This window comes from Protopterus annectens, chromosome 2.part1 (genome assembly GCF_019279795.1).
Source record: "Protopterus annectens isolate FY-2018-M chromosome 2.part1, PAN1.0, whole genome shotgun sequence".
Classification (NCBI taxonomy): domain Eukaryota; kingdom Metazoa; phylum Chordata; order Ceratodontiformes; family Protopteridae; genus Protopterus; species Protopterus annectens.
The window spans coordinates 1,231,536,302-1,231,557,288 of record NC_056729.1 but is presented as its reverse complement, the minus strand read 5'-3'; the positions used below and the strand labels follow the sequence as shown (position 1 = coordinate 1,231,557,288).

Genomic DNA, 20,987 nt, shown 5'->3' with positions numbered 1-20,987 from the left:
AGTGTTACTCCTTACGGGCTTGGTGGGTGAGAAACTGGTGTTGCTGTGTGTCATGGGTGCTGTGGAGACTGTGTTAGCTGTAGCAGACTTGTGTTTTGCAGGTCTCTGGTGTTTCACTAAGTTTTTCGAGAGAACCTCTGTATATGTTGATTTATGTGTTTGATGCGTACTATGTGTATGAGTACTGATACTATGTGAATATGTAGTGGTGGGTGAGTTGACAACCTTCTCAATGTTATTATTTTGAGTAAGGGAGAGAGAGCATGGCTTCCAGATTCTTGTTGTAAATACATCTCTTGCACTTTGTAGTACACTGTGTTAGTAGAGGGCTGTCTGTATACATGAAGTAGTTGCTACACTGCCTCAAGAGACCCAAGTCAACAAGGTTGCCAGGAGAAACAAGGGTAGTCCAACTATCCATAATGCTAGGTTGAAGACTGTTGTCAGTAGGGGTGGCTTTTCATAAACGATCACAGAGGAGCTCAGCGAATGGATATGTCTACCTAGGTTTTAAGGGAATATTTTTTAGAATTGAACTGCCTGGCTTTGGCGGACAATTGCACGGAAGTGCAAGGTGCTGCACAATGCTCAAAAAAGCAGAAACCTGCTCAGATGCAAGGCCTAAATACCAGAAGCTAAAACTTGAGAAATAAAGCTTTAACAAAATTCAAAAGTACCACCAAGGATGCTTATTTCTAACCCTAGACCAGCCTCACTTTACCAGTCAGGTGCCAATCAAACACAGTTCTCTCACAAAAGTGCAGATAGGCCCCCTTCCTGTCCAGGATGGCCTAGAAAATGTCCTCAGAACAAACAAGCCACTACAAACAGTTCCAGAAGCAGTGGGCCTGAATCTGGACTATGCTACAGCTACTAGCTACCCTAGTTTCAGCAGGAAACACTAGAATATTTAACACAGCAGAAAAATAGGAGTGAGGCACTGAAAAAATGTTTAAAATAGCAGAAAATCAGCCTGGAGGCTCTAAAGAATGATTTAAACAGTTAACATATCCGTTAATTAAGTACTTCTTGTTGGGAAAACCAGAGCAGGCAGAACAGATAGCATTATAACACTGAAAAAATACCAGACAATGCTTACAGTGAAACAACAAAAAAGCTTGCTAAACAGTGAAAACAGCAATAAAATTTGATTTTACAGGCACAGTATAGCAGACAGTTACAGTATAACAGTGTTGTTTAGCACAGACAGTAAACAAATACAGTATAAAAGTAGGCGACAGGCAATAAAAAAGTACAGTAAATAGTACAAATAAGCAAATAAACAGGCAACTTATGTTTTTTTGGAAGCTCAGAAGCCTGTAGTCGTCTGGTATTTCAGCTCAGAGTTGTGGCTGGTAGCCCACCTCAGTTCAGCTCAGTAGTTTTGTTACTTCTTGCAACTCCTTTTGGAGTTGCTCTTCATAGTGTTTAATTTTTTCCATCAACTTTTTGCAAATTCTTGTTAACAGAAAGTCTCCTTTGTTGTTTTATTTTTAGGTGTTTATTCTTTGTTGCCTCACAGTAAGACGCTGTCTGGTTCGACTCTCAGTAGAGCGTCTTCTGCATGGAGATATGCGTGAATGGGCGTACCTTCGTTGAAGGTTGTGCATCAGGGCTGGTAACTTGGCATGTAAAAATTAACTACCAATCATTAGCGGACCGGAGTTCCGCTGTGGTGACCCCTAACCGGGAAAAGCCGAAAGATGCCACATTCTCTCTACTGTTATAGCGGGCTGAGGTTTCTGATGTTACAAGTATGGGGAAAAATCCTATTCTATGAGTAGCATCAGGCTTACCATTTTGGTTTGGTTGGAGAGATCATAATACTTAACATGAGTTCCATCTAACAGGCCTTTACATCTGATTCTCATTCAACTGTAAAAAAAAAACAACCTTTGTTGCTCATCTGTGGATATCCTCTTGTATTTCAGCCTCCTTCTGACTCAGGACAAAAAGGTTTGATTTCTTTGTCCTTGGAGCTAGTGGTTTCCTCTTCAGGGTCAGCATTCCCTAAAATAATCAAGAATCCTAAGCTTTATTTATTTATTTTTGTGTACTGAGGTACAGCAGTGATCTCATTTGACTGATTTCAGTCCCATCCCAGTGGTACAGAGAAACCTGTTAAAGAATATTATAGTATAGTTACAAATTAAAAAGCCTACAGTGTAAGTAGTGAAAAGTCAAGGCATATACATAAAGTGAGAAGATGCTAAGAACAGTAGATGGTTAGTAACTTTCATAAGCTTGGAAGACTGTATACAAAATATACAATGTATGCAATATACTGGAATATGGAAATGAGCAAGTCTGCTGTAGCTACTTGGGGATATGTATTATGAAACTAACCTTTAGGTGTGAGAAATGTAGGTGATGTGGTCAGGATTTTGTAGCATTTACACTGGCTTTGACATCACAGGCTTTTAATTGAGGTCTGAAGATAGAAATATATCCATTCATCCACAACCCCTTTTTCCCATTTTTGCTCATGGGATCGGGGTTGCATTTCAACAGTGGTAATCTTCTAGAGCCAAGGTTTACACCACCGAGTGTCTACCCATGCCAGTGTAGTTCTTCCACACCACACACACTCACTCACCTATGGTCAGTTTAGAGTGTCCAGTTCACCTACTGCATGTCTTTGAAATGTGGGAGGAAAGCAGAGCAACCAGAGGAAACCCACACAAACAGAGGGGAGGACATGCAGACTCTCCACAGAAGGCACCCAGCTGAGAGTCAAACCAGGGAATGTCTTGCTATGAGGGGACAACCCCTTCCACTGTGCCAATGTGCTTCCCCTATATTGTAAAGATATAAACATGATAAAATCAGATATTCACCCCCAGCAAATCCAGAACCACACCTCCTTCCTTCACTATCACCTCCAAAAACGGCACCACAATCTCTTCATCCCCCCATACTAAGCTCCTTGGTTTTGAAATAGATAAAAATCTTCACTTTGATGTCCATCTCTCTCAAACCATTAAAAAGGTATATAAAAAAATAAGAACTTTATACAAACACAAAAACTTCCTATCAGACTAAACACGAGTCACCCTAGCCCAAACCCACCTTTTGTCTACCCTAATGTATGCATCACCAATCCTAACCCACATCAGGAAAACAGACCTAGACAAACTAGAATCATGCTACAATAATATTGCAAAATTTGCCAATAACTCTACTTTTAGAAGCCATCACTGCCTTGCCCTAAAGGAACTACAGTGGTTAGAACTCCCTCAATTAATTAGTTACCACCAACTAATGCTCACCTTCATCATCCTAAAGAATCCCCACAAGACTCCAGCCCTAAATCAATTACTAATCCAATATTCAGCAAATCGTCCTCTACACTCATCCAACAAAACCCTCCTCTGTATAGCCAAAGCCAACAATTCTGCAGGGAAAGCTCTTTTCTCTCATACCATAACTAGAAAGTGGAATAACCTCCCCCAGAATATCTCTTCAGCACTATCTATCTCACTGTTCAAAAAATCACTAAAGTCACAGCTCTTGCACTCCTGGCTCTGTCCTTGCATCACATAAATGCTTTCCTGCTCTCCTCCAATTCTTCCTACCTTCCTCTCTTCTCTGCTTACTGTCTCTATTATACAATACTAAAATCTCCTCAAATGCTGCCATACAGGGTCTACTATGTGTAAATTAAGCTTGCTCGGAACAAACCACTGTAAATTTATTGTGTCTTGTGCGATGTCTCTTTTGATTGTATTGTTTAATGTGGAGTTTTTTTTTCTCCTAAATGCTGCCATCCATGGCCTTCTATGTGTAAATTAAGCTTGCTTGGAACAAGCCATTATAAATTTATTCCTGCTTATATGACATATCTTTTGATTGTTTAATTACCACTGCACATATTGTTTGATGTGGAGCTTTTCTCCCCGGACCTCCGCTGTAAATGGACCTCATTCCAGTCAGACTTTCCCAGTAAACAAATGTAAAATAAATAAGTAAAATAAATAAATCTCCAGGATACAGAATCAGTTCCGAGAAAATGGATGAGATTATACCCAATATTAGTTTATATGTTATTTACAAGTCCCCTCTGCTCAGCTGCCTAAGTCCAGATATTAATTTTGCTGGCTGACAGAGAAGTAAGCAAGACTCCTAGCCCTAATGTGACTTCAAGGAGACCTCCTTCCATAACCTTTCCCTAAGATTGACTATGATATGTTTATGGACACCTTGGTGAGGGCTGAGAAGAAATTGTATGCATTCTCTTTTTCCACTCCTTCTGTGGCACACTGAGGCTTTTTTCTATTTGTTTCCCACTTCATTGGTCAGAGTTCTCATTGTCAAACACACAAACGATCCCTGTCTCAGCAATAGCTGTGTGACAACCTTCCATTGACCTCATATAAAAATGTGTGCCCATCTTAACGTCATGCAACCAGCAAATCATCCTCTTCATAGGCCCCTGGCTGCCCTGCTTGCCAGTCAGCAATGTAGAAGGATCCATTATCAGTTGCAGTGTTCCATGGCATTTAAGGCATAAGCTGTCTTCCTCTTCATCTTTAGACTCACTATGTCTCTTAAGAAGATAAACATTTATTCCACTGCTGTCTATCACAATGGATGTTGAAGATCAGGAGGATGCAGATTTCCCCTTCATCTTCCGAAATGACCCCCCACATTTTGGAAGTTTATGAGATGATAAAGCAGGGGGGTGGAAGTGTGGGGACAGAAATGGCCAATTACCTGCTTCATTCTCACAGATGATATTTTGAAGGACTTTACAAACCACCAGCATTTCTTTTTGGTAGACATGTTAAAAGTGGCTGCCAGTAATACACAGGAAAAGCTTAGCAGTTTAACATTTGTGCTAAAGAAAGATAACAGATTTTCTAGCCTTTTCAGGACTGGAGCTTCTGGACAAAGACTTCTCTGAAAGAGAGAGATCTTTATGACAAACACAACCCTTAAAAAGATTTCTGACTTCACTGAGTCCTTCTTCTGGTAAAGATTTAGTGTCTGTGGACCGTTTTCAGAAGTGAGTTTGTGTCCTCTACTTTTTTGTGTAGGCCGTATGCATCAAAGACCTGACAGGCTGGAAGTCTGTCATATATGTCACACATATGATAGACTTCCATCCTGACTTGTTGGATGATGTGCACCATTCACTGGATCAGTTGCCTGATGGATCATTCAGACAAAAATCACAGTGACATTTGGCAGCTAATTACCCTGTATCAAGCTTCATGATCAGAATAGTATGCAGCCCTTCTGAAGGTGTGGCTTGAGTGGTAGGAGGCAGTATTGTTCTGCACCAGTACATTTGTCTCAGGCTTAATGACTTTGCTGAGAGCAGGAAGGTGACATTTATAAATTCACCCTTTCAAGGCTTCTGCCTCTTTGTTCCTGATGTGAATAAACTGAAAGTGTACCTGGAGAATATGAAGAAAGAAGGCAAGGTTCTTCTGGCTGTTAGCAAGACATTTCAGCCTCCACAAGTACTTTTTCAGTGACTCATAGAAGACCATATCAGTTGTGGTGTAGTAGTTGACAACAGCAAAAAAATAAATAAATATAAAAAGTAAAGCAGCAATGTAGGAGGAACCTTAATTTCCATGATAGACTAGAAAAGTCATGTGGAAGTTCCTTGAAGCAGCAGGGAAACCGTATACACCGTTGAATGGCAAATAGAGTCCCCAAAGCCCTTCTGGCTTTATATCTCTCTGGAGGCATCCGGGTCATTACCCTTCCATCTTTCTGCATGGCTATTCATCACCAAGAGAATGGCAACTGCTTAAATGAATGTCTTTTATGTTAAGAACTGTAGTAAGAAGCTACTAGAAGCTCGTTGCTACAGATCCGCAGTTCGAAGTTGTGTGTGATTGTGTGTGTGTGTGTGTGTGTGTGTGTGTGTGTGTGTATATATATATATATATATATATATATGTGTGTGTATATATATATATATATATATATATATATATATATATATATACATATACATATATAGACACACACACACACACAGTGGATATAACAAGTGTACACACCCCTGTTAAAATGTAAGGGTTTTGTGATATAAAAAAAAATGAGACCACCGTAAATCATTTCAAAATGTTCCCACCTTTAATGTGACCTGTAACCTGTACAATTCAGTTGAAAAACAAACAAATCTGTTAGGGGAAAAAATATATAAAATTAAAAACATACAGTAAGCTGGTTGCATAAGTGTGCACATCCTTAAACTAATACTTTGCTGAAGCACCTTTTGATTTAATTATAACATTCAGTCTACTTGGGTAGGAATCTATCAGCATGGCACATCTTGACTTGGCAATATTTGCCCACTCTTCCTTGCAAAAGCACTCCAAATCTGTCAGATTGTGAGAGCATCTCTTGTGCACAGCTCTCTTCAGTTCACTCCACAGATTTTCTACTGGATTTAGGTCTGGGCTCTGTCTGGGCCATTCCAAAACTTTAATTTTCTTCTGGTGAAGCCATTCTTTTGGGGCAAAAGTGACTGGTATTTGGAACTGTTCATAATTGCCTCCACTTTGACTAAAGCCCCAGTTCCAGCTGATGAAAAGCAACCCCAAAGCATGATACTGCCACCGCCATGCTTTATCGTGGGGATGATGTTCTTTTGGTGATGCGAAGTGTTGTTTTGATGACAAAAGTACCTTTTGGAATTGTGGCCAAAAAGTTCTTCCTTGGCTTCATTAGACCATAACACATTTTCCCACATGCTTTTGGGAGACTTGCTGTATTGTTTTGTAAATTTTAGCCAGGCCTGGATGTTTTTCTGTGTAAGCAAAGGCTTCCGTCTTGCTACCCTACCCCATAGGCCAGACATATGGAGAATATGTTATAATTTTAAAATGACTTATACTTTTAGTTTTTTTTAGCACAACTGATATATATTTTATATTTTTTTGTTTTTTTGTTTTTTTCAAGTTAGCATGATAGCTTAATAGCCTATAATCAGTTAATATTTTGTTGTTTTGTTTGTTTGTAATAATTAATTTTTCTGAATTAAGTTTTTATGCAATGCAATAAGTAAGTTGCTTGCTTTAAGGTTTTTTTAAAGTTTTTTTTTGAATCAAGTTTATATGGAATGTTCTAAGAAACTGCTTTACTAAGGTTTTTAAAGTTCAACTTTTAAATAATTGATTCAAATTGGTTAATTTAATTAATTAATTATAGAAAAGTCTGAGTATATAATAGCCAGTTTTACATTGTTTTATGGTCTGATGTGGTGGATTTTATTTTTATACATATGGAGAATATGTGAGATTGTTGTCACGTAGTATATAACCTGTAGTTGTCAGAAATTTCTGCAGCTCCTTCAGTGTTGCTATAGGTCTCTTGGCAGGCTCCCTGGCCAGTTTTCGTCTTGTCTTTTCATCACTTTTCGAGGGACATCCAGTTCTTTGCAACGTCACTGTTCTATATTTTCTCCACTTTTTGATGACTGTCTTCACTGTGTTTCATGGTATATCCAGTGCTGTGGAAATTATTTTGTGCCCTTCTCTTGACCGATACCTTTCAACAATGAGATCCCTTTGATGCTTTGCAAGTTCTCTGAGAAGCATGGCATTTGCTGTAGTCGGCAACTGATTAAATGTCAGGAAAATCATACTAGGACAACTGAACTTTATTTGGGGTTAATCAGTCTCTTTAATTGATGGCAGGTGTGTACCCAAGAAGACCAAATGGTGTAAATAAACCAAAAGGTGCTTCGACAAAGTATTAGTTTAAGGGTGTGGACACTTATGTAACCAGCTTATTGTATGTTTATTACTTTTTATATTTCTTCCCCCAACAGATTTGTTTGTTTTTTAATTGAATTGTACTGGTTATAGATCAAATTAATGTTGGAAAAGTTTTGAAATGATTTATTGTGGTCTCATTTTTTTATATCACAAAAACCTGGCATTTTAACAGGAGTGTGTACAGTTTTTATATCCACTGTAATACTTGCGCACGCGCACACACACACACACATATTATACAAATATATCCTCCAAAAGGGCCTCATAGAAACAGACAACTGGTGCCAGAGCCATGGCCTCAAGCTAAACGCCAAAAAGTGTATAGTCATCCCCTTTGGCAAAAACAAAGTGCCCACAAATTACCACATAGGTGGTAATCCATTAAGTACAGAAGAAGTAATTAGGGACCTGGGGACCCAAGTTGATAGCAATCTCTCATTTGACAACCACGTGGCCAAAGTGGTTAGAAAAACATTTTATATAGCCCACCTAATCATGAAGGGATTCACATCTAGATCAGGGGAGGTCATCGTGCCTCTTTACTCATCCCTCATCAGGCCCATAATTGAGTACGATGCCCCTTTTGGGATGTACCTTACCAGACACCTGCAGCAACTGGAAAGACCCCAAAAGTACCTCACCAAGAGGATCAAAGGGCTCAAATAGATGCCATATGCTGCCCGGTTAAAGAAACTCCAGCTCTACTCAGTGGCATACCGCCTGTTCAGAGGCGATCTGTGCCTGACGTATAAAGCCATGACCAACCCGGAATTAATGGACATGCTGCACCTCAGAAAATCCAAATCCTATCGAGCTACACGCTCGAGAGACTTGAACCTCAGCACTGAAATAAATAGGACATGCTGGAGGGACAGATTCATAACCCAGAGGCTCCCTTCACTCTGGAATAAAATCCCAGTCCAGGTTAGGCAGAGTCCCTCATTGACTCTCTTCAAGAGGAATCTTGATGAGTGGATGGGAGATCGTAGGTTTACCCCCGGGTATGACTTCTGTGTCACTGTTAGACAGAGGCACAGTGTACTAACCTCAAAAAAAGGGCATAGCAAAATTAATTTAAAATGAGTGGCGAAAGCCAAACACATTCTGGCTAGGCTTATAAATGCCCTAGGGCAGATAGCCTAGTATGAACCTATGAACCTATATATATATATATATATATATATATATATATATATATATATATATTATTTGTCCTCAAGTTGACTTTGAGGAGTGGGCTGATCTGACAACTGCCCAGGGTGCCAGAAGAGCTTAACTATAGCTGCGTCCATGGGTTCCCTCTGTAAATAGACTCTGCTCATTGAGGCTTACCCACTTGTAACAAAGTGTAAATAAATTCATTAAAAACAATTAACATGGAGCCTGTCACACTGGTAAATGAGTCTTTTGTTGTATATTTTGACATGTAAATCATCACAAGCTCTCCATTTCGTCACAAATCTTCATTTGGTGTCAACCAGTTGCTGACTGGCCTTAGTGGAAGACAGGCACTCTCCCCAGTCCTAGGGTGGGCCTTCAGTTCCCTTTTGTTTTCCAGTCACTGGCTGAGTGTGAACTCAATAAATCTGTAACACATTACGTACAGTTCCATGAATTGCAGCTACACACACACACACACACACACACACACACACACACACACACACACACTGTATGGTTTTAACACTGGGCTTTATGCTGAGGTATCCCCACTTCAGTTCGCATCCTTTTGGAGGGGAGTGCACTAGTAGATACACTAAACTGCTCCTCCATTCCTGTACTGGAGCTGAAGTTTTGAAAGTTTAGCCTGGTCTTTATATTCCTTTCTTGACTTAACCCAGAGATCAGCATATGTGCTACATGAGAATGGAGTCTGTCCCTTCGTCTGCTTGAATCAGTAGACCAAAGGGGAGCTAATGATGACAGAAGAAATTCTGATACACCTTCTACCATTCCCTCCAATTCTGAGCCTAATGACAAGCTCCAGGGAATGATCAATCTAACCATTACTGCCGGTTTGATTTCTGTAAGTCTTTTGGGTTTCTAATACCATGATGGGAATGGACCTCGTCTAAGTCAAAGTATGATTAAAGTTCATGAAATTAGTATTGTTTCAATCTTTGATGTTAGTCAGAAGTGCTCTAAGCAGCACCTGCAGTGTACCCAGGACTGACTCCTTCTGTAGATCTTGTGGAGCTACATGTATCGGTAAAATATCTAAGTACAATTGTAAATTCTTTTTTATAAGACCCAGTGCTCCTACTACTGTTGGAACTGTCTTGCTGTCCTTCTTCCACATTGCCCTTATTTCTGCCTGCAAATCTTCATATTTTATGACTGTCTCTCTCTGTATGCAAGAAGGTGTTGTCATTGGGTGTAACAGTTTCAATGATAAATGCTACCTTTGTCTTCTTTACCTGGACTACTGTATCTGGTTTTCTTGCATCTGTTGTTTTGAACTGTTGGCAGTGGGTGATCCCATGTGATATAAACTTCATAATTTTCTTTAATGCTTTGTGGCTGATGTTTCCAATGTTTCTTAGCTACTTCAGAAGTTTAACGTTTGCACATTCCCCAATGCAACAGTCTTGCCACATTGTTACGCCTTTCAGTGTACAGTCCTTCTGCCATTAGTGTATCACACCTAGCAAGAAGATGTGCGACTATTTCCAATTCTGTTTTACAAAACCTGCATTTGTCTGTTTCTTTCAAATGTTCAATGGACTTTGTGAACTAACATGTGCAGATGCCCTATGCTGACCACCTTAAAAAACTCCAGCTATACTCTGTCGCATATCGTCTACTCAGAGGCGATCTCTGCTTAACATACAAGGCCATGTCAAACCCAGAGCTATTGGACATGCTACACTTAAAGAAATTCCAATCCCTCAGAGCCACACGCTCCAGAGATCTAAACCTTGTCATCGCAATAAACAAAGCATGCTGGAGGGATAGGTTCCTGACCCAGAGACTCCCCAGACTCTGGAATAGACTGCCCATACATGTCAAGCAGAGCGCCTCCGTGGCCCTCTTCAAAAGGAACCTTGACGATTGGATGGGAGAAAGGAAATTCACCCCGGGGATCACGTCAGTCCCCTGCTAGACAGGGGTCCAGGGAAGTAAATAGTGTGAGAAGAAATAGCCAGGGAATTGTTATGGCTAGGGTTGTATAGGCCCTAGGGCTGATAACCTAGTACCAACCTATGAGCCTACATAGTCCACTTTCCTGGGCCTCCAATGTTAAGCTTTCATCTTTTGTTTTAAATTCACCTCTCCTTAACCATTCCTGTGTTCTGTTCTGATTGACATAAGCCAAAAGTGTTCTGTACTCGCAACTATATTTATTATGCATTTTCACATTTCTTGCCTTCTCATCTTATCCTTCATCTTATATTCTTTTCTTTGCTTTTTGGCACATTCAGTTGCAACGTGATTTTTGTCTACTTCTGGTTTGATTTCCATTCCCGCTTGACACTGATCTGCTTCTACTAAACTAAGCAGCTAAGACATATTAGACTTATTATCCTCATGTTTTTTTCACTACATTTGGATCTTGTGAGGTCAGCAAATATGTATGTAGTCCTACAGTTGTGGATCTATACGTGTAATCAATTTCGAGGAGGCCCGTACCTCCTTCAGAACAGGGAATATATAATCTTGGTATATCCTGATTTTATAAATCATTTGATAAGCATAAAGCATTTTTCTTGTTTTCCTGTCCAACTGTTCCATTACCTTTTAGGGACAGTTAATCACTCCAAAACTGTAAGCTAGGACAAGAAGAACAGATTGGTTTATTGCCTGAACTTTGTTTCTACATGTCAAAGCTGTTTTCAATATTAATTTTAGTCTTCTAAAATATTCCTTACTAGTTTTATTCGCATTTGCGCATGTTTGATTGTTGATCCTTCATCAATTCCCAGACATGTATATACTCCCTCTTGCTCAAGTTCTTTTATATTACATTCCCTTCCCAGAGTAATATTTTCTTGGTGCTGCAGCTTTCCTGCTTTAAAGTTTGCTTTTGCACATTTATCAAGACCAAACAACATTTCTGTATTATCTGAGGAAGTATTGTTCACTTGTAGTTGTGCTTTCAGTTCCTCATTGGACGAGTTATATACTTTTAAAACACCCACAAAAAGAAGATGAGAAGTCTTTACACTTTGTTGTTTTCTGGGAGCCAAATTTTAGCCATGACCTAGTCTGTTAAGTAGATAGCTTAATGGGTCAAGGGCAAGACAAAAGAGCAGTGGTGACAGTCATCTTGGAATATTCCCCTTTGAATTTTTATCTCTGGAATAATAATTTGTCCTTTATCGCGGCTTAATTGGAAAGTCGTTTGCCACTGTTTCATGGTCACTGTAATGTAATCAATCATTGCATTGTATTTCTTATTCATTTGTAAGCCCTCTTTTATTCGTGAATGTGGGATGCTGTCAGATGCTTTTTTGTAGTCTGTCCATGCCATACTTAGATTCCTCCCCTTTTTACAGTTCTCCATTATGGCTGTATTTAACAGCAAATGATCCTTTGTTCCATACTCTTTTGTTGTATTGCTGTGATAAAGTTTTCTTCTAGACAACTATAAACTCAATCGGCGTCAATTCCAGTATATAGTTTATACTTCATCGGAAGGCAAGTTATTGGTGTGCAGTGTTTGGGATAGTTTTCAGGTTCACTTTTAAGGAGGAGTATTGTTTTGCCTTTTGTTAACCTGGTTGGCATCTGTTCAGAGTGCGCATATAAATACTTCTTCCTCATTGCTAAATCTTCATGTAAACATGATAATACTTTCAGCCAGAAGTTAGGTACTGCATCTGCACCTTGGGTTTTCTAATTAGGAGCTTTGCTTAATTGTGTTTCAATTTCTTTGGCTGTTACTTCATCCCATTTCATATCCTGTGGATTTGAACAACTTTTTTTTTCTTCTTCTATCCATTTAGGATCTTTGTTGTGTTCCACAGGATCTTCATAGATATTTCTCCAAAATATCTATTTCTTCTTTTTTGGTGGTGTTTCAATTCCTTTTGCCTTGTTTCTCAGTTCTGTATAAAACTTTTTGGGTCACCAATAAATTGCTTATTTTGTATATTTGCTTTGTATTTATCTGCATATCTTTTAAGTTTTTCTGCCTGTGCTAATATTTTTAGTTTATTATTTGCAATAGTATACAGTACGATTAGCTCCTGATCTCTTTTGATACTGCGCGTTGCTTTTATCATGTCTTTCTGAGTATTATTATTGATCTGCTCCCTGTTCTGTACTCTTCCAGCAGTGACACTTCTTGTCTTAATTGCTTTATAGTTTTCTGTGTTTGATACTTCCATAATGCCATTTGATTTTTCCTCTACAACCCTGTGTTTTTGTGGTAAAATTTATATTTGTTATCAATTTAGCCACACAGTAATATATCCTATTTACTTCTGTTATATTGCATGAGTTTCTATGAACAGTCCTGATTATTGTGTTCATTTGTTTTATCAAACCTCTAACATTTTGAGCCTTTTTGACTTTCTGTAGTCTATTTCTTTCCTTGATCTCACTATGTCTATCCATCTCTGTTAAGTCAAGGATCTCTTCCCGTAGGTAATTGTCTTCTAAACTGAGGGCATATTATTGTTCTCCATTTCCTGTGGGCATTCTACAGAAAGTTCCAGAGCATCTTCCTGTGCCATATTCTCTTCCGTTTCATCCTGTGTCATCCGTTGCACTTTCATATGGGAACTTACTGACCTCCATAACATTGACTGCGTCAGAGTTGCCACAGTTTCCTGTTTCTTTCCTTGCTGTGCAACTCCAACTGAACTTTTATACTGGTTTCCTAGTGAAGGCTCCAAAGTATCTTCATATGGCAGCTGATCAGATGTTTCCTGCTCCACTGGTTTCTCCTTGATTTGGGGATCCATTATTCTATCCTGCTGTGGTGTTATCAGAGTTAACATTTTCTACACTAAATCTTTCACTTCGCAGGTAATCCTCAGTTTTTTTTATTTCCTTAATGTCTCCTTTAGTAATTATCCTTTCTACTTTCCTTTGTTTTGTTATTTTTTTGTATTGTAAAATTTTTCATATCCGGATGCCTTTGCCTGTATTTCTCTTCAAATATCTTTGGGACTGCTCTTTTTGTATTGATTAATTTTGTTTTCTCCTTTTCATAAATATTGTACCACATTGAATCTCTCTTTCCCATGTCCATATTTCTTCTTCAGATGTCTCCTGTTTCTCCTTGCTTGGGGGACTCACTGTTCCATCATGCTGTAATATAACTTGTGTTAGATTTTCTACACTAAATCCTTCACTTTGCAGGTATTCCATAACTTCTGCTTCTATTTTTCTTTACTAATCTTCTGTTCTGTGTTCCCCTTTTGTGATCTTGTTTTTTGTGTTGTGAAATTTTCCATATCTGGGTGCCTTTGCTTATATTTCTCATTAAATATCTTTGGGACTGCTTTTTTGTGTTGATTAATTTGGATTTCTTATTTGTATAAATATTGCACCATATCAGAGCTCTCTTTCTTTACCATGTCCATATTTCTTTTTTATACTTTTCAAAAGTCTCTAAATTTTGTTTTGTATACTTTTGCACTTCCTCAGTTGCATTTTTCCAAATGGCCCAAGGTTTCTTGGTCTATTTAATGTTTTTCATGAATCTCTTGTATTAATGAACACAAATTTGCATTTGAAACTTTTGACAATTTTTCTTGTGCAAGTATTTTTTTCCTCTAATTTCTTTTTGTGTGTCTTCTGTTCAGAAATTCTGGTCTTCTTGCATAACAGTAACAATACACAATTTCTTCTTATCCTCAGTAGTCCACTCTACCATCTTTATGGCTCTTCTTTGTCATATCAGTTTTTGTGATTTCTGTGGACTACTACTCCCTTTTAGAACAGGGGGCCCATCCCCATTATTGCAAGTTTGTGGAAGATGGTGTGGGTTCAGGCTCTCAGGTCTTTGTCACTACAGAAGTGCTCCTAGCTGTTGTGACGCCACTTCCACCCTAAAGCATGACTTGTGATTTAGCATAATTTATCCTGACTGATCTCGCAGCTGGAGTTTCAGAGGTGAATGAAGCTACCAGGAAGATTTCCACTCATAAGATGTTCTCTGGTAAGTCTGACAGTTTCTCTGTATGGGAAAAGTAGTGTGTAGGTTATTTTGTCTTGCATCAAACACTTGTATGATTTGGATAACTGTTGTTTGGTATGCTTCTGGTATTTTTTTCCATCGTAACATTGTTGAGGGTAAGTCTGTGGATTAACTCCTGCTTGTCAAGAAGTTCAGTAAACACTCTCTGCAACTTCCTCTCTTCCTTAGAACATGCTTTGTGGTCCCCCATTCAAGTTGGGGTTTTGGCACCTCTGATGATATGATGCTGAATCTTTGGGCCCTGATGTTTAGAGAATCATATCTAATCTTTCACAAGAGTCAGGTGTTCTTTAGGACCTTCCCACATTTCTTTCCAAAACTGACATCAGCATTGTTCTTTAACTAGTCCATTCATCTTATTTCATTCAAGGGTCAGAGTGTTTAGGACAAATTGTCCTTTACACCTTGGTTGTGCACTGTCAACTTGTCTTCTTGAAGCAACTATATGAGTTCTGGAAGACTGAACTGTGCTCTTAGAAGGGAGAGATTGCCATTTGCTAACCAAATATTTTCAAAGTAGATACTAACTGTACTGTGTTTTCATCAGGTGGCTCACCACTCACTTGAAAATGTTTCTGTCACAGATCATTCCACCTATGACGTGACATTACATTTTCCATTGTTTACTTCACTGCTAATATTGTTGCATTGCAGATATTTGTGCTACAACCACTTGGTCATCGGTTCACACTTACATTAAGCATTACTGTTTAGAATGTGGTTTCAGGACTTGGGAGTCCTTTAGTACTTTGACGTTACAGATTTTTGCATTTTCACTATTCCCTTGCTTCAGTTTGCTAGGAGATTTTTATTCTTTCTAGTTATACATCTACTTGGAGTATGCCCAGTGTCAATATGAAAAAATATGTTCTCGACTTACCAGTTGCTACATGAGTGGGAGTCATCTTTGATTGATATTGAATATCCTAGTGCCATTCATTTGAGACCTGGACAGCTCATTTCAAGTTTGGAAAAATATGTTTATATATTCTTGTTCAGTGTTGAGTTTGATCTTTGTTTTCTAGTCTTACAGATTGCATTCACTCAGTGGAAAGAGATGAGATGGCAGGTATTTGGGCTAGTATATGACAGCTTTGCATGTGTGGTGAAACAAGAAATAACTGAGCTGAGGGAAGCAGAGGAAATATCCCAGTCATGCACCCACAAAGGAGGGCTTCCTCACAGATATGATGCTATAGTAAGCATTAGAAGCAAAGAATGAAAGCTGTTCCAAAGGGTCTGTTATTTAAGCAATAACCCACTCCTGGGTGTGGGTAATGCTGGATTTACCCACGGTTGGTGTGGTTTGGTCACAAGGGCGAAGCCCGAGTGGCCAAACAAAGACAACCGTGAGTAAATCCAGCATTACCCACACTCAGAAGTGGGTTATTGCTATTATACAATGACATTATTTAAGAAAAAAAATTCTTACTTTTCTTAAATAATGGCATTGTATAATGCCTCCTTGCTGTCCTTTCGCAGCTGTCCAGTATTCTGCATCAGTTCTGATGTACTGTGTATGAGTATGGTTACGCAGTACATAAGAGTTGTGTGTTGAAGCAATGGAGAAAGGAAGATCCCCGTTGCTTTTTAAAACTTGTCTCGCTATGTTAAACAAGTTTAACATAGCGAGATAGCTTAAAAAAAAGCAACGGAGATCTTCCTTTCTCCGTTGCTTTTTTTAAAGCTGTCTCGCTACGAAACAACTTTAAAAAAAGCAACAGAGAAAGGAAGATCTCCGTTGCTTTTTTTTTAAGCTATCTCGCTATGTTAAACTCGTTTAACATAGCGAGATAACAGCAACGGAGCTCTTCCATACTCCGTTGCTGTCCAACACATGCAAAAAAAGACTTATACTAATGAAAAAAGTCCGGGCGACCGGACCTTTTTCCATTAGTATAAGTCTGACTTACAATGGGCACGCTGGCCAATCAGCATGCACGTTTTGGAATATTAATGGGGGGGGGTCATTGTATAATAATAAGTATACCGTTGCTACTTTGTAAGCAGGTTGCATCGAGCAACATTTGTTGTTCCTGATAAAGCTTCAGTAGGGCCAGTTATGGCCCATTCATTGAGAAATGTTTTACATCTTGCTTATTTTGGGGGGGGGGGGGCTGCACAAGGAATCTATGATACAGTCATCCTGTTAAGTATCATGCATTCTTCAAACGTAATTGCTATGCTGTAGGTTCTAGAACCAGCTGGCCCTTGTTCATAGAATGAAAGGAAATGTAAGGTTTTCACCCCCTGCCCCTGAAAAAGAAGGGCAAAGCAGGTCAGTCTCAGAGTAAATTTATGAGTACTCATCTAATCATCCAGGTCTAATTTGAATGATGTTAGGTCATTACTTTGCTTAATTAGAAGAGAAAGTTTGTTCCAGAGATGGTGCAGGACTCGAGTAATAAATTTGTCTCTCCAATATGTTTTATTTTTGTGTTGGTGGGGATTTAAATCCATAATTCTAGCATTAATCTAGCTTTTTTTTACTTGAATTTGAGAAGATATAGGATAATAAGGAGGGTGGTGTTCCTAATGGCACAGAATGCGAGGCACAGATCCCCAAGTAAGGGCCTGTGAGAAAGGCATAGTCTTCCTTGGAAGCTTAGGGATTTTAGGCCAATAATCTTCTTTGTTAGGAACCTCTGGGGCCTTTCCATTTGCATATGTATAGAAAGTTACATCCAAAAGGGGCATTGCACTCAGTAATTCATCTAATTAGGGCTTTTTAAAGAGACATGATAACATCTTTTGACCTGCATGATATGCTTTTAGATAGATATTAGTTATGCTAAGTAGAAGGATTTTTTTCACTATTGCTGCTACGTGCACGTTAAAGGAGAGGGAATTATTAACCAAGGTCCCAAGATCCCCAAGTATATTATCATTTCTGAATGGGGTAGTGGCTGTACTGTACATTGAGATAGAAAGTTGTATACCAAATGTGACAGTGCTACACTTTTTTGTGTTTTAATTTTAGTCCATGTTATGTACAGTTATTGCTGAAGGTTAATTCCTGCTGTAATGAATAGGTATCAGGCGACAGTTTAGTGGCTTTCCATCACAAAATCTTTTCTGCACACATTAGCATGAACAATGCAGTGTAGATGTACTTGGAGAAAACCCTTCTGCTCTCAGTTGATGAGAAACCAATTAGACACCAGCTGTAATGTCATTTCCACATGGTCTGAAGTAAGAGGGGCATGAGACTTCCATTTGCCTCCTTAGTCCTAGGGCCATTCCATAGCTTTCTGAAGTCTGACCCTTTTCCTTTCTTTCTATTCCAAAAAGTCAGGAGATGGAGGGAGGGAGAGACAAGAGTCTGCTCCTTTATGATTGTACTTTCATTGATAAAATTGAGAGTACAACTACTACAGAAAAGAGGAGTGGCTCCTACTATAAAACATTTGCCCTTGATAGCCAAGGTGAATGCATTTAAGACCCATTTATTTTCATTATGTGTATCTGGAGTTAAGGTAAGTGTTTTTGTGATGTTCTTATCCATATAAACGATATATGTGTCATATATATATATATATATATATATATATATATATATATATATATATATATACATATATAATATGTACATGTGTGTGTGTGTGTGTGTGTATATATATATATATATATCTATACATATATATTTTTATGTATGCATTCTTATCCCCACTTTTAGTTCGAGGTAGTGACTTTAAATTTTTGTTTACCAGCTTTTTAACATTATTTTGTTTTTTCTTAGCAACTGGTATTCAACTCACTGACAAACTGTCTTGGACCCCGAAAACTGCTGCACAGTGGTAAGCTGTACAAGACAAAGAGTAACAAAGAACTATATGGCTTCCTGTTTAACGACTTCCTTCTGCTAACCTACATGGTCAAGCAGTTTGTTTCTTCAGGTTCTGAAAAGTTATTCAGCCCCAAGTCAAACTCCCAGTTCAAAATGTACAAAACGGTAAGTTATATTTATTCTAGAAATGTTTTGATGTTTTCTGGAGATTTCTTACTCTGTTTGGAGACATTATGGGTTTTCCTAATAAGGTATTTGAAATAAACTTTAATTTGCACTTTTATCTAATATGAATATATAACATCAAAGGCTGTACTTGATGGGATCTTGATAATGTTCATCTTCTCTGCCAGTCAAAGAGTTGTACGTTTTTGTGCTGTTCAACATTTGGGGGTGTCTGAATGCTTGTACCAATGCATGATGTCATACCACATGCAAGCTACATAAGTGTATACATTCTCAAAGCCTGCTTGTTATGTTTTCTGCTTGTACAACTCAGAGCACAGTATGTCCCGTCACAGGCAAGTCCTGCATTTTATCTGCTAGAATATTAACTTAATAAGAGTTCATGCAGCCTACAGTTTGCCAGGCAAGATCTGTCCCAACATTTCCTTTACAGTCTAGGAAGAACACAGTGTCAAAAACTGCCATACATGCCAGAAAATTATACACAGAAGAGAGAAGATTTTAGTCCACTGTACATCGGGAAGATGGCTGTCATTGAGTCTGTTTCTAATGGAGAGTGACAGACCTGTCCTTAATGTAGTCCCAGGTGTGATTTGGAGTAACCCCACAGACGCAAGTACTCTGGTAGAGAAGGCTTCAGTCTTCATCCATCTTTCAGTTTAGCAGAAGATGTAGGCCCAGATGAAGTGTGACCCCCAGCTCCCACTGTAAGGGCTTTGTCTCAAGATCATGAAACTTCCATCCCTTATTTGAGATTCGAGAGAGTTATCCAGCTTACAGATAGGTAGTATTCTGGGCCAAGGAATGCCCTTCATGTGTCTGCCCAGACCAGGAACAGTTAATCTGATATTGTTAATCCTTGTTCATTCCTTATGCATGGGTATCGGTTCCGACCTCGGAACCGAGCTGGCCATTTTCCAAGCTCGCATCAGCTTCAAACTCTCGAGCTAAACTCTTACCCACAATCCCCCTCTCCCTGTTACCCCAGATTTTGTTTGCCGCATTGCCATTCCGTCATGTCAAGCTGTTTCTCTTGGGCTAAGTGCAGTTATTTGTTGTCTAATAGTCATTTATATTACTTTTCTGTCAGAAAAGTTTCTATTTCGTTGTTTTTACCCTATCGCATCTAGCGACCATATTTTCTTGAGTTTTTCTTCTCTTTCTCTACTTGTTCACCGCAAGGTATTTCTCCCCTTACCATCATTGCTAATCTTCCCTTTTTTTCATACCTTCGGGTATTCTTTTGTACCATTGCTGGTACCCTTTTCTACTATCTACTTTTACTATCATGGCAGATAAGAAAGGTAGTCCGGGGTTTAAATGGTGTTCTGATTGTGGACACAAACTACCTACATCTGATGGCACACTCTTTATGCGTTTATTGTTTGGGGGCGTCCCACTTATCTGTTGACTCGCCCTGTACTATCTGTGAAAATTTTTCAAATAGAACTTTGTTGGAAAGGAAAAACAAGTTGTTGCTGAAGGGATTTCTTAAATCTCCCTTTTCAGAGGCTTTTTCTGGGTCGGAGGCCTCAACCCCTCCTAGAGCCCATAAGAAAATCTTGGATGTTCCTACCAAGGCTAAATCTTTGCCTTCGTCCCCGGCTGGGGACTCCCGCCAACCAAAACCTAAAAAGGCTAAAGTTTCAGCTTCGGAGCTCACTCAGTCAGTCCCAGTGCTTTTGGTTCCTAGACATTCAGCACCGAGGCCTTTGGCTCCATTAGTGATCTCGGCTCTGACTTCTCCTGCAGCCTTCACTATATCGGCACCGAGGGGCTCCTCGGTTCAGACTATTACCACTGTATTGGCACCGAACGCTCATGACCACGTTGGCTCCGACATCTTACTCGGAACCGACGCCTTTATTGTTGACTCCAGTTTTGTCGGTTCCTGCTTTGGTACCGACAACCACTTCGGCACCGATCCCTGTGTCGGTGCAGACCGTGACCTCGGCACCGATGACTTCTTCGATGCAGACACCCATAGTCCAGTCTGTCTCGGCACCGTTGTTCTTGGTGCGGACTGGTGAGATGGGCACCGAGTTTACCTCTTCGTGGATAGGCCTGTTTCTCCCTCAGTCTCCGTGAGGTCCACTAGAAGCCTTTCTGAACACGATGTGTTGCG

At 39.2% G+C, this 20,987-nt stretch overlaps 1 protein-coding gene across 1 annotated transcript in view; it reads left to right on the top strand.

The window, feature by feature from the left end:
• ITSN2 (intersectin 2) overlaps positions 1-20,987 on the top strand; it is a 3,295,579-nt gene that overhangs the window by 2,999,941 nt on the left and 274,651 nt on the right. The window contains exon 32 of the mRNA XM_044063555.1: positions 18,629-18,841. Coding sequence (XP_043919490.1) covers positions 18,629-18,841 — 213 coding nt within the window. The remainder of the gene's footprint in view (positions 1-18,628; positions 18,842-20,987) is intronic.